General features: G+C 38.0%; 4 protein-coding genes across 12 annotated transcripts in view; 2 read left to right on the forward strand and 2 right to left on the reverse strand.

The window, feature by feature from the left end:
• apbb1ip (amyloid beta (A4) precursor protein-binding, family B, member 1 interacting protein) overlaps window positions 1-847 on the forward strand; it is a 25325-nt gene extending 24478 nt beyond the window's left edge. Inside the window, exons 14-15 of one of the 2 annotated variants that reach the window (XR_004327552.1) lie at window positions 1-330; window positions 542-847. The exon at window positions 1-330 is cut by the window's left edge and continues 387 nt beyond it. Coding sequence is in view for 1 of the 2 variants with exons in the window: in XM_032504299.1 (XP_032360190.1) it covers window positions 1-225 (225 nt within the window). In the remaining variant the exon portion in view is untranslated. Of the gene's footprint in view, window positions 453-541 lie in introns of those variants that run through there. The other variant, XM_032504299.1, reaches the window with a different exon arrangement.
• A 102-nt stretch (window positions 848-949) lies between these two features.
• LOC116672444 (protein adenylyltransferase SelO) lies at window positions 950-10221 on the reverse strand. 2 transcript variants are annotated; one of them, XM_032504301.1, is made up of 20 exons: window positions 9689-10221; window positions 9137-9646; window positions 8930-9048; window positions 8714-8842; window positions 8040-8104; window positions 7883-7939; window positions 7615-7713; window positions 7097-7164; window positions 6900-6987; window positions 6727-6796; window positions 6046-6118; window positions 5881-5964; window positions 5664-5793; window positions 4247-4291; window positions 4049-4130; window positions 3813-3905; window positions 2705-2781; window positions 2473-2516; window positions 2253-2332; window positions 950-1419 (listed from the first exon to the last, which is right to left on the reverse strand). In XM_032504301.1, the coding sequence occupies exons 2-20, from the start codon at window positions 9372-9374 to the stop codon at window positions 1297-1299; spliced, it is 1764 nt and encodes a 587-aa protein (XP_032360192.1). In that variant the 5' UTR covers window positions 9375-9646; window positions 9689-10221; the 3' UTR covers window positions 950-1296. The 2 variants fall into 2 exon arrangements, with proteins under 2 accessions (XP_032360192.1, XP_032360191.1); XM_032504300.1 differs by having other exon boundaries at window positions 9137-10221.
• Window positions 10220-16442, forward strand: pdss1 (prenyl (decaprenyl) diphosphate synthase, subunit 1). Of its 2 annotated transcripts, XM_032504313.1 has the most exons (11): window positions 10220-10418; window positions 11568-11632; window positions 12097-12232; window positions 12840-12970; window positions 13165-13306; window positions 13408-13519; window positions 14350-14459; window positions 14559-14639; window positions 14764-14877; window positions 15011-15091; window positions 15617-16442. In XM_032504313.1, the coding sequence occupies exons 1-11, from the start codon at window positions 10275-10277 to the stop codon at window positions 15755-15757; spliced, it is 1257 nt and encodes a 418-aa protein (XP_032360204.1). In that variant the 5' UTR covers window positions 10220-10274; the 3' UTR covers window positions 15758-16442. The 2 variants fall into 2 exon arrangements, with proteins under 2 accessions (XP_032360204.1, XP_032360205.1); XM_032504314.1 differs by lacking the exon at window positions 11568-11632 and having other exon boundaries at window positions 10235-10418; window positions 15617-15861.
• Window positions 16443-16633: 191 nt separating this feature from the next.
• abi1a (abl-interactor 1a) overlaps window positions 16634-18304 on the reverse strand; it is a 50422-nt gene continuing 48751 nt past the window's right edge. For all 6 annotated transcript variants that reach the window (XM_032504307.1, XM_032504308.1, XM_032504303.1 and 3 more), the window contains one exon: window positions 16634-18244. In XM_032504307.1, coding sequence (XP_032360198.1) covers window positions 18069-18244 — 176 coding nt within the window. In that variant the 3' untranslated portion in view covers window positions 16634-18068. The remainder of the gene's footprint in view (window positions 18245-18304) is intronic.

The raw sequence follows: 18304 nt of genomic DNA on the forward strand, positions 1-18304 counted from the left end.
TTCACAGGAGCTGGAGCACCCCCGCCGCCTCCACCACCTCCACCTGCTGCAGCCCCAGGAGCAGCGATGCGGCCTTCTGGCTCAGTGAAGAAGATGCCTCCTGCTCCACCAACGAGAACTACACCATCGCTGCCTGGAGGAGGAGGAGGAGGTGGTGGTGGTGGTGGTGGAGGAGACTTCATGTCAGAACTGATGATGGCCATGAACAAGAAGCGTGTTCATTAGCCTGAGCATGAAATTTGTGGAATATAAAAATAGTACGAACTGCGCCTGCACACCGACCAACTTAACCCTTAATTGGCCTTGTCTTGACTTCAGCAAAACAGCTACTCTTAGACTTAGACTTATCTTTATTATTCCTTTTAGGATGACTCCCGCAAAATTTAAATTTAAATTTCCAGCAGCAGTTTTCAGCAAGAAGAATACAGTATAGAGAAAAAAAAAAGACAGTACGATAACTATAATAACAGTAATAATAAAAACAATAAAAACCTTTTCCTATAAAAGACATTTACCATAAATTATCAGTCAAGTGTCAGTGTCTTTACAATCACAACAAAACTGAACATCTCCAAAGTAGAGATAAGACATCTCTTCAGGATGCCGATCCATCCATCCTTATTTCAAATATTCCGAAAACCCTAGAGTTTAAAGAAAAAGTTATATACAAGATCTGTTTTGTACGTTGTTTGAGAACTTGCTGAAAGAAAACATGATGCATAATCTGTTGTAACAAATGTGAGGTGTAGCTTGTTTTGTATGACATCAAAAATATAATGCTCTCATCATAATTCAGACATCTTTATAGGATTGTATATATTGTCTGGTTTAAATGGATGGCTGTAAATACTATAAAACACTTTCAGATATACAGAGTACCCGATTAGCTGTCAAATGTCTATAAAGCTAAATAAAACAATTTTTATTGGATTGTGTAAAAAAACAAACTTGTTTTTTGTGTGCATACCTTATGTTAATGGGTAAAATGTCATACTTGATGCGAAAGGCAACAGGACAGCCTAGACTGTAGCATCTTTACATTTATTGTGTCAATAAAGGATGTTTGGAACTTCCAATCAGTCAAAATACAATTAGTTTAATTCTTCAGTAGACAGAGTATTTTTTATTGGTCACTCAATCCATACATGGTGGGTAATCTTAGCAGAAAAGAACATTTAACAGCAATGACCTTGACATTGTGGACCACATATTTTTCACCAGCATGAGAGAACATGAAAGCTTATGTATGCTATAATTTTTCTTTACTTTTGCGTTCTTGCTCTATCCAAGAATCTTTCAAGAAGAACAGCTGACCTTTAACCTCTTAGCCCACAGGGGAGGTCTTGCTGCATAGCCTGCTCCCTCTGCAGTCTCTTGTGTAACAAAGGGAAATGACAGTATATGGTACAGCAGCTCCACCTAGTGAGGGAAGAATGAAAGACACCAGGTAACGGGGAATATCCAGGAATTGTGAGGTAAAATGTAATACTTTTATAATATTTAATATTATGAGTAATAAAGTCATACTATCCTATGTTAAAAAGTTGGCATAGTATATTATAAAAAAGTCCTGGTAGAGTAAAAGAAAAAAGTCAAGGATCATAGTATGCTATAGTATGTTGAAAAGAATGTCAGTATAGTATATCGAAAAAAAGTCCTAGTATATGTTAAAAAAGGCTAAAGTATAACATTTTGAAAAAGTCATGAAAAGTCATTGTATAGAATGTCGAAAAGTATAGTAATTTGATACAAAACAATTCATAGTATGTTAAAAAAAGTCATAGTATTGTATGTCCAAAAAAGTCCTGGTATATTATGTTGAAAAAAGTCATAAAAAGTCATAGTATAGTATACAAAAAAAAGAAGTCATAGTATAGTATGTTGAAAAATAATCATAGTAATGTATGTCAAAAAAAGTCATAAAATAATCAAAAATATAGTATATCGAAAAAAGTTATAAGTATGCCAGTCTATACTCTGTACGTCAGAGTATAGTACAGTATGTCAAAAAAAGTCATAGTATAGTATGTCGAAAAAATAGTAAAAGGTCATATTAATGTATGTTGAAAAAAATCATAAAAAGTTATAGTATATTTCACAAAAGTCATAGTACAGTATGCAATAAAAAAATGTCATAGTAAGTAAGTAAGGAAAGTAAGGAGAAAAAAAAAGTGAGATTTAACTTTACGGGTACATGTGATCAATTAGTGGTATGGCACTTTAAATCGCCCGGCTCAACCTCATACACCCACCTCAGAGAAATCATTCATCTCAGCTTTACTTATAGAAGACTCTGCCATCCAGTTCCTCAGCACGTATCTCGGATTTACATCTGTAAGATATTGTTGGCGGTCAGACAAAGTGTTCCCTGGTAAACATATCAGTACATTACAGAAATCTGTATAATTGAATTCCTTCTTACTGCCTCTGAAACGTCAAATGTGTAAATCAACTTTAGCTTTAGTGACTTACTTTTCATCCTGTGTTGACGATCCAAATCACTATTATTTTGTTGTCTGAAATGAGAAAACAAACCTTTAAATCCATTTGGGTATAATCCAAAAAAAACAAACAAAGTAATGATGTCAAATAGAAATGAGAGTATATAATAGCAAATGTTTTCAAAATAATAAAAAAGAACGACCTTGTAAACATTTTAGAAAAAAATGGGTTTCATCACATTTCTTTACATCTTTTTCCTTACCTACTGAGCCGAAGCAAGTACTTGTTGAGCCAATCAGAAAAGAGTTTGTGGGACGACAAATCCTCTAAAGCCCACATCTAATACAAAAAAAATGAAAAGGATGCCATAAAATATAAATTTAACATATGTTGTAACACAAATTCTATACTCAAACAGATTGAGATTAATCTGCAACACTGTCATATACATGTATCTTTAGTCATATGTATCCTCATTAAATCATCCTAGATTTTACTTCTATTGCTCTATTTATTTTTTTCATGTTTATTTATCAGGGACAATGCACAATAAGAAAACGATTAAGAAACATCTAAATACAATTAAGATATCAATAATAAATTCAGATTTAGCCTTATACAATAAAAGATGATCATACTAACATCAACAACATAAAAACAAGAACAGTTGGGTACAATCAACTGTCACACACAACTGTCAGACCAGATAAACAAGGTACAATAGCATAGACATACGTACATTTTGGTGGACATGTACAAAAACATCATTACTGGGATGATAAGAAGCAACATACTGTTTCCCTAACTATTCAATAGTGAAACAGACACACAGGCAGAGCACACAAAAGAAAACAGACAGACAGAGCAGGAGAGACAAGATGTCAGCCATTTTTAGTGCCTAAACTAATGTTGACAGTGCTGACTACTTGTTAGCCACTTTTTTAAGTTAAGTTTAAAAGAGGCATACATTTTAAAATTTAAAATCAGACTTAGGATAGCGTTCCACCCACGAGTAGCCCTAAATGAAAAAGCAGTTTGACAATGCAGTCGCCCCTCGGTGCACTCCGTGTGGATCTGTAAGCAGTTGGAGGAGGAGCTCCCAAAGTGGCTCAATACAGGAGGAGCTGGTCCATGTAAGATAGTGTACATAAGACAGAGATCTGTTTATGTAATCATGTATGTATGTGTATATATATATATTAAATATGGCAATGATGACGGTGTATGGATTTCTTATCTTATCTTTTCTAAAGACCTAATTAGAAGAAACACAATATCCCATTGCCAGATGACTTCTTGGACATGCAGTGCTGTGAGTGCTCCGTACAGATGTTAAAGATGTCACCAACACCATGCTGCTTCTGCTCTACCTGTGTGAAGTTCCTGTTGTGAAGCTGCTGGGCTGGAACTTCACTGAGCTGCCTGAAGATCATGGTGAAGTCTGATTTTGTGTCCTCCATCATCTGGAGACAAATACAAATTAAAAATCCAATGTGTACCTAGCCAATGATATTGGCCAGTGGTATTAAATTAATGTAGCAGACTGAGACAAACTATGTAAAAATGTCTCTTACAGTAACCATGCGACTTATTGTTAATGACTTGCCTTAAGCAGGAAGGCAATGAGGTAACCATCATCCTCCTCTTCACCTAGAAGGCCCAGTTTAGCTTTAAATAACTGATGAATCCTGAAATACATGCATGAATAAGGCTTGAAAACAATATAGTATTACTCTCGCTGCTTGGACATAGCATTAACAACAACATGAAGAAAGGACAAATCATAATTTCACATGGAGCTCACCTCCTCTGGTAAATATCAGCATATCCTTTTAAACAAATTTTTGCCCTGGGAAAAAGATAAGAAGCCAAGTAAATCCAAAGGTAACCAAATCCAGGTAAAGAGAAGAATATGATGCACAGTGGTGCTCATAAGTGTTAATGAACCCATGCTAAAGTTGACTAAAATGAGGAATAAAAAAAATCATCTTTTTAGAAATTGATCTGTATGCCTTAATTAAAATAAATTAGAAAAATCCAACCTTTAAGGACCAATTTTCTTTGTGAACAAATAATGTATCGTAAATAAATATAATATGCATACTTAGAGATTGGCATGGTGTTATTTCATTTTTAGCCTAATTTCTGGTTTGATTTGCATTGAGAGATAATCACATGGAAAGTATCCCATGCTAATCTCTAGCTATGGTGAAGGATATGTGATGATGGGGCTATTTTATTTCCAAAGGCCAAGGGAACTTTATCAGGATGCATAGTCTCCTGGATCCCTGAAATAACTGGCCTTTAAAAATAAAAATCTGCCTGTCTCTATGGGGATTTAACATAGGGGGGTGTATACTTATGCCCCTGTATTTAAAGGAAGAACGTTTATTTATTTACCATACATTGTTCATTCACAAAGAAAATTGGTGTCCTTAAAGGTTGGAGTTTCCCATATCTTTAATTAAGACATTAAGATCAATTTTCAAAAGATGTTTTTTTTTATTTCTCTTTTTAGTCAAATTTAGCATGGGTTCATAAACTTATGAGCACCACTTTATTTGTACTACAGTTTGACAAGGTTGCTGACCAGTGGTGAAAGAAGTATTCAGATCCTTTACTTAAGTAAAAGTACTATTCCGGCACTGTAGAACTACTCTGTTACAAGTAAAGGTCTTGCAGTGAAAATATCACATAAGTAAAAGTAAGTATCATCAGGAAAACTAACTTAAATAATAAAAATAAAAGTACTCGATGCAAAAAAATCCTCAGTTTAACAGTTCTGGCAATCAACAAAATGTTTACTCGGCTAATCCTTTCAGCCGGACTTGTTTTCATAAGCTTTGGTGTGCAAAATTTGTAAATTAATTTTAATTTTTTTTTTTTTCTTAATTTGTAAAGAAACGATGTCAGATGTCAGATGAATGTAGTGGAAGTAAAGTTCAAGTACCTCAAATTTGTACTTAAGTACAGTACCTGAGTATGTACTTAGTTACATTCCACCACTGTTGCTGACCAACTTACTGGCGTGATGTTGCTTCTGTATTTACTACAGTGCAAACGCATCTCTTCATTAAAGTTAGTAATGTGCAAAGGGTTTTGTAGAAGTTAAACTACATCTTGTTGTCTAGTTGCAATCTGCATTGGTGGCAAACAGGTTAATACAAGTCACATATTACTTAAGGCATCCTTAATATAAACCGTTGTCATGGAGTTCTTACTCTTTGTGCTGTTTTTTAGAAAGCACAGGGCTGAGAGCCATCAAGAGCTTCTCAAGATTGAACAGTCCGACGTCGGCCTGAGCTCCGATGCTGTATCGGCCCTCATCGTCAGATGTGTTGGGGACAAAATCTGCAACATTAAAGTTTTGTTTGGTATTGACAAGAACGGAACGTTTTGTTATTTTAGTTAAACACAGACATGTGTAATGGTACACACTGGGATTATACGACTCCATGAAGCCAAATGGTCCGTAATCGATGGTGATAGACAGGAGGCTGAAGTTGTCCGTGTTGCACACACCTGTTGTGAGGGAACACATTATATATCGGTAAGCGGTGGTACGGTAAAATGATAAAATGTGCAGCCAGAACATCTTCTCACCGTGGGCAAACCCAACCGACATCCACTGGGCGATTAGACGTGCTGTTTCATTTACTACTGTGGAATAAAACACCTAGAAAACAGAAAACAACATGAACAAACAATGGACAGCAGGCACAGACACAGTAACCGCAGCATACTCTTTTACTAATCACACTGGCAGTATTCCTGGATTTTCAATTTCACTCAGATTATGTGTTAACTTAATTACTATTAAGGCTTGGCGATATGGAGAAAATCAAATATCATGATATTTTTGACCAAATACCTCAATATCGATACCGCAACGATATTGTAGTGTTGACTATATTGGTGCTTTCACAAAATATTTACACAATGAGATTTTTGATAAATGATTATCAGTAATGTGGGTATAATTTTTAAGTGGTTAAAGGCCAATAATAGAATAGTTACAACAGTCTGGTATGTTTAGAAAATGACATCACTTTACTGTAATGCAACCTTTAAAACCAGGAAAAGACCCCACTTATGCCATATTACGATATCCAAAATCTAAGATGATATCCAGTCTCATGTCTCGATATCGATATAATATTGATATATTGCCCAGCTCAAATTCACATAATGAATGGAAGACAAATACCTTCATTTTTGTTATTTTCTAGACTAAGGTAAGATCGTGTAAATTGTATTTGGGGAGCCTAACTTCACCTAACTCACCAAATATTTATCTGGGTCATCTGAATTGATTGAAGAAAAATGTTCATCAATCACAAAGTTCAACAGCATTCTAAGATCAACAGAACAATAGCATTATGTTCCAAGATGAAGAATACTGTATGCAACAAGAGGCCATGGAATGAGAAGGAAGCCTGAAAGATCACCAGACTCACCTCAGGAGCTCTATCTCTCCACTTTGAGCCAAAATTTCTAAAGATCCGATGCGAAACCATGACTTGGCTAACCGGAGAACAACAGCTCCTGTAAAAAGACAAAAAACAAAAAACAAAATAACATGTAATATAATGAAACATTAAGTTATTGATCATTAGTAAAGATCTATTTTTTGAAGTACTTTTGCATGAATAACCTCTTTCTGTCTTCACATTGCCACTGTAGAACTGATCCCTTATCACCGGCTCGTCACTTACAACCAGACTAAAACAAAGCAAAGCATTATCAGATCAGTAACAGATACTAATTTCTTCCATTTCTGCCCCTGTCTGGATTACATTTTTAAGAAGATAGTTCATCTTGGCTTATCAATTTGAATGCCAAATTAATGTTGACACACATGTTTATACAGATACTGGCCTTCTGCAGGGTTCTTAAAAATGTCATCATAGGAAGTAGAGGAATCTACAAATGTCCAGGTTCTGAATTATTTGGGGCCTGGTAAACACTTTTAAAATTATTTTTTTTTACCAAATGTTGGGATGTGCCTGGTGTAAGTAAATGCTGTAAACTACTGTATATAGTCTAGCTGACTGCAAAGAAACTGGACAAGTTCTATGAATCCAATGCACAAATATTAAGGCTTATTAAAAACACATCCCTTGATATGTTAACCCTGTTTGTTGTCTTTCATCCATCACCTGTCCCTCTCACCTGGCAGCCCTACTGGTTGGAACACCAAGGAAATGCATGGCTTCACTGCACAGGAACTCCCTTACAGAAGAACGGATCACAGCCCGACCATCTCCTGACCTGCATTAAAATGTTCAAATTTGTATTGAAATTTCAGATAAAGAAAGTTGCCTCCTGCTGCTATTTGGTATCACAGACATGCAATTTTGCCGAATGTGGCAAAGGGAAACAAGTGGGGAAAAAGGTAAGAAAAACACAGTAAAGTAAAAGGGTATGCTGAAAAACATACCTTGAATAAGGTGTCTTCCCAGAGCCTTTTAGCTGCAGTTCCCATACTTCGCCTTTTCTGTGGGTCATTTTTTTTTAAGGAATAAAAATGTAATCTTAAATTGGCAAGGCAACTTGAAAACAAAGTACTTTGAATACACAAGGAACCTAATTCTCACCTGTTGGTATACTGGCCAAGGGAATGTGCACGACCATCGCCCAGCTGACCTGCCCAGTAGCCAAACTGATGGAGATACATACAGTACATTTTAATGTCACCCACTGTTCAAGTCCACGGGTATTATTATCTTAAAGGAAATTTACACAAACTTCCAGGTTTCTTTGACTTTCCTAATAAACTTTCTTTGGTTTAATTTTGCCCTCAGTTAATGAATGATCTGTTGAAGTTATGCTGTATACATATGTTACTGGCCAAAAATGCTATTTGGGGTGCCTGGGTTGTTCACCTGGTAGAGCAGGCACCCATATGTTGAGGTTTACTCTTTGACGCAGCGGCTGCGGGTTCAACTCCACCCTGTGACCCTTTGCTTCATGTCATTCCACCTCTCTCTCCCCTTTAATATCTTCAGCTCTGCTATATAAATAAAGGCCTAAAATGCCCAAAAAATAATCTTTAAAAAAATGCTATTTGGTTAAGGAACCTGTATAAAAATGTCACGTTACTCAGCTCAGCCCATGTGTCCACAGCCGATGTGATTTTATGAAAGAAACTTTATCTTGATTGTATTTGAAAAAAAATAATCTATTTTTGAAACTTGATATGTTGCAATTTCTGTTTTTATTTTTAAGTTTATATACAATAAGTGCATACCATTAGCTAATGAATCATTACCTGATGACCTCCATATCTGTGGGCAAGTGGTACAGATCCTAATGGCAGGCTTCCCCCGCTGGCATAATGTAGGAAATCATCTGACTGGGTTACAGCCATGTCCAAGTCTAAAATCCCTTCAATGACGTCCTGTGGAGACAAATTCAGATTTATTTGATTACTTCACTTTACTGTTGAGACTGTTCTTCGGTGCTGCCGATGATACTGTAACATCACCTTAGAAGTTGCTGCTAGTCTTAACGTGTCTTTCAGTGGGGTTGGATTGGATTTGGAGAATATGCATTGCTTTACAGAGCGAGCAAAGTTGCCGTCAACCTCATCAATCGGGAATGCTTCTGCAGAGGACCGTAAGGATGGAATTGCGACATTATTACTGCAAACACTCTTTTTACTAAACTCAAAGACACACAAATCACATTTTACCTATTAGCTTCTTGCAAGACACTCTGAACTGATCCAGGTCCTGTATAAGGTTTGAAACACTCATGTTCCACCTGGATTTAACAGTGTGATGGGATAGCTTGCTCTTTGATCCCTTATTGTCATGACTATCACTATTGCAGTCATAGTGAGTACTTTGGCAGGACTCCAGAACATGTACATATGTGAAGCTGGATGCTACTACCAGAGCAAAAACTAACAGAGTGCAGGGGCTCCTCATGTCACAGACACAGCAACCAGGCTGAAAGCACTCATATGGTTGTAGATTTGAAAATGTGTACTATCATTTCCAGCTGGTGCACACAATGGGGGAAGAAGTACCTTGATCCCGTACTTCCCTAAAACTACTAGTACATAATATCACAGTACTAATAATTAATCTATACAACTGCATCATATTTCATGTTTTGATCGTATGTGTTGTATGTAAAATCTGAACCTGCAAAGAAACAAGTAGCCTAAGTGAACCTGTAGTGGACTAACAAGTACAGCCTTTCCACTCTGACATGTAGTGTTTTTTTATTGTGGCATTACCACGCAAAGTGCAAGCACCTCAAATTGAGTATAAATTAAGTAGGTCTGCTTAATGTTATCTTAAATGACGATACTGTGATCTTAAATTCAGGAAATTTGTTTTTCAGTTTTAAAGCAAAAACTTATCGACACTAATTAAAACTCAACCTAGAAGTTTTTTTAACAGCAGTGTGTGAATAAAAAGCTAGGTTTATTCGGCATTACATCCAAGAAAATAGATTAATAAACTGTATCGAAAACACCAGCAATATTTATCTACTACTACTACATTGCAGCTTTCTGACGTTAGCTGTTAGCAACCCAGCTAGCTAGTAGTCCCAAATGGTACACAAGACATATTTCTCCGTATACGTAAGAAAACAATTTCCTATCTTTAGTTTAAACAGACAAAACGGTGTTTAAATCTACCACTGCCTCCCTGATAATAAAGTCATCTCCGAGGAATTCATGAATGTTTATATGAACTCTGTCTACCATATATGGCTAACGTTAACATCATGCGGAACCAGTCTATGTGCGTAACAAGGTTATTAACTTCCGGTTCCGCTGAAATATATCCTGTGCCGACGCCTTACCGCCTGAGAACATGGCGTGCCCGTGGTTGAGGCAGTGCAGAAGGTGGAGTGCAAACTGTACGAACGCGAGTTTGTTTGAAACCTTGTGGCATTGTAATGCCAGGGCTGCGTCCTCCGTGGGGCAGAGAACCTGGAGCTCCGGGCTGGGGAACGAGGTGAGTTTGCGACTGACAATTAGCGGGACGCCGGACTACATATTTTTTTCCTAGGATGGCGAAAGCAAGGAAACGCTTGACACACCCTAATCTCTCTCTGATTGGTTATTACTCAGTGTCATCCTTGGTTGGATTGGTGAGGTTTAGGCAAGAGGAGTGGGATTGGTTAGCGTAAAGGTTAGAAAGTCAGGGTAAGCCAATCAGAGCCAGAGTAGGGCGGGACATTCCGTCCTTAACTAAGAAAAAAATAATCATCGTGTACTGTCAAACCCGGGAAGGTCACTGGCAACTTGTCAGCCATCCACTGAATGGTAGTAATGTTCCACTAACGGGTTTATTCCTTTACTAGCTGTATGTTTTCCTGGTAATGTAACTGCCTTTTGTCTTTCGCGAAAGTGTCTCGTGTTTTGTCAGTATTTCGTAATTTAATGCAGACCCACCGACTTGTTGCAGGGGTTTGTTGGCTCATTCAGAAATCACAGATAAAGGTCAAGACCTGCCCCTGATAATGATATTACAGATTAGTTACTCCGATCACTTTCCTTTACTTGGCTAGCTGTCTACCTTGAGTCTAACAAATGTGTTGTCAAGGTCCTGTTCATTTAGATTTGATCTTTCATTCATTCATTTGTCAATGATAAACGTTTGTTGCTCCCATTTTTACTATCTATAGAACACCTGACTTGACATTGTATTGTTGGTCATTGTTGGTTTTTATATACACACACACACCTATTTTTCATTACTTGTTTTTGTACATTTGGCCATTTTTAGCTCTTGGTTCGGCTTGTTGGTGCTTGTTTGGAACATTGTGTAGGTACATTGAGAATACAAAAAAACAGAGTTCTTATATGTGTAGGCCTACTTACATACTTTGCAAATAGAGCTGACTGTAATAACCATAATAAAACAGTTACAAAAGGCTAAAAAGAGTCAAAGACTACCACCCCCCCATTCCCTCTCCTCATTTTTTGAACTTCTTTTTGTGATTCAATTTACCAAAATGAGCGTCTGTTGTTTAAAGACTTCTCCAAGCTGACAGGAATACAATTCTTGGGAAGAAATGCTGACTCTGTTGGCTTAAAAGTAGCCTAATATAACAAACACAAGGTCTAAAATCTTTGGATATTATGTCCTATGTTATTACAGGGGACACCATCACCACTACCAACACAGATACACGCCAAATCTAACTTTACTACATCTCTCACCAGGTGAGTTTTTTTAACCAAAGTCTTTGCACTGTACAAACTATTTACTGCATTTTTACACATTATAATAATGGTCACCTTACACCACCAGGCAGTTTTAGCATGCCATACTTTAGCAATTTTGATAAAACATCAAGCAATGCAAGATTTACATTATACCAATGAAATTTTTTTTTTTGCTATGAACTCCAGGGAGAGTAGTGGTTGCCACGGTAACAGCTAATGGCTATCCAAATAAATTACTGATACATATAAGCCAATATTATTCCTTATTAGTATTCTAAGGTTGTTATCACCCTTACATATTGTAAATAAAAATAGGCTTTGTAAATAGAATCAACACGAACAGTATGTTGTACCCCAGTGATCAAGATAAAGGCCATTTTCAATAGAATTTTCCACCTTGTAATTACTTTGTGCCTTTCTGTATTTCACTGTAACTGTATATTGTTTTTCTTTCTCTCCAGACACAAGTCACGGTTGCTGAATCCCACACTACAGCCTCGCTGTTGCAGAAAGACTGTACACAGTGATGCGAAGCTGAAGGACCCCTTCACATTAGCCCAGAAAGATTTAACTAATTTATATGATGACATCAGAAAGGTACGTTTTCAATACAGAGAGTGTACTTGCTATGTGTCACTGCATATACAATAATGGGAATTTACAACAAATATTAGGGCAGTTAGTATCTAGAGACAAGAGGATTTGAGGCTTGGATTTGACCCCCGCAGCTGCATTGACATGCATTCAGTAAGAGACAGTGAGTGAGCCACCCAATCTGAATTAAATAACAAATGTTTAGAGCCAAGAAAGTACTTGCAAGCATTTTGTCTTGGTGGTTGGGGCATTCAAAAACAAACAAACAAACACATTGATCATATGAAATAAACAACAAATACAGAAACAAATATACACAAAATAGCTGTTTAACATAAGAAAATAAAGGTTGAATGGTATGAGTACAGAATATGCAAAAAGAAATATGGTAAGCGCAATGGGCAGGTGTATAGTCCAGGATGTAGGTAAATGCAAAGTGCAGTGGGGGGTTAAGAGTCATCTCTTAAGTGTTGTCATCTCAAATAGGTATTGGTTAGAAATGAACAAAAGACATTTTACAGTCATGTTGTGTTTGGCAGACGTTTATCTTGGACTGTAGTTGATTGAGATGGAAATAAAAGACGTGGATTTGTATTACTGTGCCTCACAGGAGCTATTTGTATCCAAAGAAGAGCTGAAGTCTCTATGTGACTACTACTTTGATGGAAAGGGCAAGGCCATCCGACCGTTGATAGTTGTCCTGATGGCCCGGGCTCTCAACATCCACAGCAACAGATCCGGGTAAAATTGGATCACCCCAACTAAAACAAATTTACCATTTACTGCTACTGCTAACCCAACGTGACCTATGATACATTGTAGAGGGGAGGTGCAACACCACACCCTGCAATAACTTGTCAATATATGGAACATAATCCAGCATTTTATTTCATCTCACTTTCTGCAATCTGTTATCTGTCCTTGTCCTTTTGTAGAGATTTGATCCCAGGGCAGAGGCACGTAGCTATGATCACAGAAATGATCCACACTGCCAGCTTGGTGCATGACGACGTCATAGACGGATCAGACAAACGAAGAGGAAAGAGTACCATCAATGAAGTGTGGGGTGAAAAAAAGGTAAGGGCTCAAAAACCTTTCCTTTTCCCCTCACTTCCTATTTTCTACTTCTACATTGTCATTGTTTTTTTTATGAATATAATTTGTTTTCTCCCTTCCAGGCCATCTTGGCTGGAGACTTCATCCTCTCAGTTGCCTCCATGGCCATGGCTCGCATTGGTAACAACACAGTGGTAAAAGTGTTCGCCCAGGTGATTGAGGATCTGGTACGAGGTACAGCAACCGTGCATCTTTCCATGTCACTCAGTAATCGTCTTAATAAAAGTTGTAGCTAAACCTGCACGAAGCATTTTTAAGCACATCGGAAGCTGTAACTTGTAGCAAAAGCTGCTTAAAGGGTTACCGGTAGTTCCGTAACGCGTGGTCAGCACGCTCCCAGTTTGGAGAAGCAGGCAGGAGTAATGCAACACAAGCTAGGCAATGTCCTGCTGTGGACGGGGCAGCAACATATTTAGCCACCTAACGTTTAGATGTACACTGTATTAAGAATACTTTCCCCGCTTCTCCTTGCCATCAGACAGCCATTTCCAACAGGGACCTAAAGCTGTTATGGCTTATTTAAAGCCACCAGACTCCTTTTACCAAAACAGTTATGTTACCAAGCAGAACATGCAATATGCTGGTGTACCGCTGCCTCAATCGGTTAGATGGTTTGTTAGTTTTGTTAGTATCTAACTATTTTAAAAACACCATAGTCACACAACAATACAATTAAAATAATCAATGGAGGCAGCGGTAGACCAGCAACTCCTGTGTTCTGCGAGGTAAAAATTACTTTTTGTTAAATGAATCTGGTGGCCTATAAGAAAGCATAAATGTATAGATCTGCTAACACTTAGACAGATAGAGATTTTTCTTTAGGTGTCTAAAATATGTTTAGCTGCTGCACCAGTCCACTGCAGCACAATGCTTAGCATCCGGGTTGTTGTTTTTGAAGCCTAACGAAAGCTGTAACTTGTAACAAAAGTTGTTCAAACTGTCAGAACCCCTCATCTGCTAATAGGTCCATTAACAAACTCCCTAATCTATGTATGTGCGTCTAGGTGAATTTATGCAGCTGGGCTCAAAAGAGAACGAGAACGAGAGATTCAAACACTACCTCGAGAAAACTTTCAAGAAGACAGCGAGTCTTATTGCAAACAGTTGTAAAGCAGTACGTACATTCTGTCCCCACAAATATCAGTTGAAGAAAACCCTTGGTTGCTACACTTCATGTTTGTCAGTGTTGACGACCTTTTCTCTTTCATTCAAGGTATCCGTTCTGGTAAATTCTGACCCTGAGGTTCATGAAATAGCCTACCAGTATGGTAGGAATGTAGGCATTGCATTTCAGGTAAATTCTGCAGTTTCTGCTTAAATGTTTTTAAGCCCTCTTTACCAAGTGGCTTACTAGGTACCATTGAACATGATGGTGTGTAAAATGAAACTCGTGTCTAAGAAATGTTTGCGTCTCGTAGCTGGTGGACGACGTCTTGGACTTCACCTCAGGAACCAACCACCTGGGGAAGCCCTCGGCTGCAGATCTCAAACTGGGCTTGGCCACTGGGCCGGTCCTGTTTGCTTGTCGACAAGTGAGATCAACATCAGGATTTTATAGTTGGTTATAGAAACTGTACATCTACTATATATCAAGTTACTCCAACACACACACGTGCATCACTGTCTACTGTCAGTCTTTACCTTCATTTCTTTCTGTCTCTTCAGTTTCCTGAGCTCCATTCAATGATCATGAGGCGCTTCAGCTTAAAAGGAGACATAGAACAAGCCTGGAAGTTCGTCTTTCAGGTAAAGACCAAGAATAAACTGAAAACAACTTAGAATTAGCAGGGTAAATCCATGAAATGTAAGACATTGAAAGATTTTAAATGCTTTACAGAAACACAATTCTACCTTAACTAGACTAAATATTTGTTTCCTGTATAAGACATGTTTATTATACTACCCTGATGTACAATAACAATGTCTTATACAGGGAACCAATCTCTCAAAAAAACTATCTCAAAAAAATAAGGTCTCTGATATATGTTAAGTAATTGTGTGACCAAAACCTAAGCTACGTGTACTTTCAGTTATTGTTGTAGGAGGGGGTTTTAATTTGTACAGTGCTCTTTTTGAGAGCTTGTTGTCCAACTTGGTGTTCTCCACTCAAGCGGATACTATTCACAAAATGCAATCCGGGGTATGCGGCCAACTGTTGTTTAAGAGAAGGAGCTTTTGCCGATACCACAGACTGTTAAAAAAGGTTTTTACAGAACATAAATGGTGAAAAGTAAAGCAACGTAACACCCCCATCTTCTTGTTCTGCTTTAGAGCGATGGCGTGCAACAGACAGAGTACTTGGCCAAGCGCTACGGCCAGGAGGCCGTGAGGCAGATCAGCAGGCTCAGGCCGTCGGCAGAGAGAGACGCCCTCATCAGTCTTACTGAGATGGTGCTTACCAGAGACAAGTGAACCACCAGTGCTGGGCTTCACTTCAGGCAGCTACCTGTGGAAATGAACTCACTCTGCCGCCCGTGTTTGCACATACCAAGGTCGGAGAGAAACTACGAGAGACGAGATGGGAATCGGGTTTGGAAGGACCTCTGGTGCTGGTTTTAGCGCCAACTCTAAATGAACACTCAATTACTATCAAGTAATCAAACCAGTATGGAAGGGGTCTCTCTCTCTCTCTGCCAAAAAAAATATACCATATAGAAATACACTTGGTTTTTTAGTGCTAATCCTTTGATTCCGATATCCTGAATGGTACCAACAGCGATGATTGGAAACGGAAATATTATAAACTTCAATGATTGGAGGACGCTGACAACGGCAATCCAATTCAACTTCATTCAGTACTGTAACTGCAACATCCTCTCAACTTCAACGGACAGTTTGTCACATGGTGACGTCGAGCTGTGGCGACATGATTGCAAAATCGGTGCAATTACAAACGCAATGGAAGTAAAATGTCATTGGTGCGTTTGTTTAGATCCGTTATCGTTGACCAAGAACCGTGCACACCTCACAGGCCAAATAATCATGTCTTTGACTTGTGAAATGTTATTTAATGCAAAGTGTCTTGTAACAACTAAGGCCTTAACATCTACAATGACATATGTATGACAATAAACCTACAATTGTGCTTTTGTTTATAATAGCCAAGCCTTCAATCCATTTTGATTGATTTTGAAGTGACCACACATGTATGTTGTACATAGAATTGTTTATTATAAAAGACTGTACATTACTTTTTCAATCAACATATTATATATACAAATGAAGGGCAGACAGAAGGATTTTAATGTTTCTACCCATGAAATTGAGCCAGAACATTTATTTTTTTTTATTGGAAATTTCTTAAGCAAACTGGTAAAATATGAAGGCGTAGGCTGCAGAATCCTTAAATGATACAGTCAACAGTTTGAACAGTCAAAAATGAGTTCATGTTAGATGGTACGTCCAAGGTCCAACAGAAAAAATACAATGTCAAGATGATTCCTAGACCTGAGTGACAGCGGATATTGATTGGCTGATTTTACTTTGAGTTAAAATATAAACACCTTTGCAGCCCAGAGGATTTCATGTTCAGAGCATTCAACATGCTCCTTGAACCCAGAGCAGGTCATCTTTGCTTTGTGACGGCTGAGGAGGTATCAGAGTTGTTTATTGGTCTACGTTACATCAGAATTGTCGCATGGCAGTGTCAGGCACGACAATTCCAGCCTAATTATCGCTGCACACTATCTGCTGTCTATCAGAAGCACAGTTCATTATTGCCAGTTACCAATGGATCCTAGAGATTTGATGTGGATTAGTATAAAATGAATAACCGGGACGTGACATAATCTTAAAATGCTAAATGGAATGCGTTATCTTGCGTCAAACGGATCCAAATGTATGAAAAAGTAAACTCCATTTCATTTTTATGATTGAAATGCAAATCGGCATTGAGAGACCATAAGGAAGCCTGAAATTTACTTCAAATCTAAAAAGTTCAGTGATTTCAACAGTGTCATAAAAATTAAAAAGGTGAATACATTTACAACATAATGGAAGCATAATGGCAAATGTAATACTACATTATATCTCTTAAAAGTTTGCATGCTTTAACGCCGAGACTGATTTTTCAGGAGTAATTGTTCATCTTTAAAATACCATACGCAGTACTTAAATTTGTAAATTATTAACCGGCCATGTTATTTTTACGAATGAGCCGTATGGAGTCGCTGAGGGTGCCACTAGTGAAAAGTATCATACAATCGACATTCACTGAATTCACATTACAGAACCCCAAGTGGCTGCAGCTCACATTATATACAACGGAAAGTACAGACACTTCCACTGAAGGTGTTCACATGACATGGTAAACATTTAATTTGTTCCATCAAACCAAATACTCTCGTTTACATGGGATTCGGTTCTGAATCGTTAATTTCTTTTGTCCAGGCATGATGTCGTACATCCTTCAGCTGTGTGACCATTGCCTTTGAGTTCAACCGGCATGAGCATGTGCAGTCCAACTCTTTAGAAACATTTTTTTTTTTTTTTTTTACATATTCCATAAATGTCACCCACCCGCCCATATAACACCAAAATAAACTAAATAGATATCACTTTCCATTTTATTTGCAATCAGTAAGGGAAAGGACATTGTGTCATATCAAAAGGAGATCATACAGTCATGTCTATGCGTCTCAGAAGTCAAGATTGCGGCGGTCGGTCTCTCAGTGGATTATGATACGACTGAATAAATAGACTTTACTGTTACTGCGAGGTCCCTTCAGTCGGCGTAGTGCATGATGGACTCCACATAGTTGCCGGGGAACAGTCCAGTGACGCCGTTGGAGACGCCCTCGAACCAGCCGTCGTCGTTCTTCTTGATGACGTAAATGATTGACCCCTCCATGAAACTCAACTCGTCCTCCTTGTCAGCGCTGTAGTCGTAAATGGCGACCACTGAGGGACAGGAAAGGAGACGTTGGTTCAGATTAGTAGTGAGCAGTGGTTAAAAAAAAA

The sequence above is a fragment of the Etheostoma spectabile genome, chromosome 22, assembly GCF_008692095.1.
Source record: "Etheostoma spectabile isolate EspeVRDwgs_2016 chromosome 22, UIUC_Espe_1.0, whole genome shotgun sequence".
Lineage (NCBI taxonomy): Eukaryota > Metazoa > Chordata > Actinopteri > Perciformes > Percidae > Etheostoma > Etheostoma spectabile.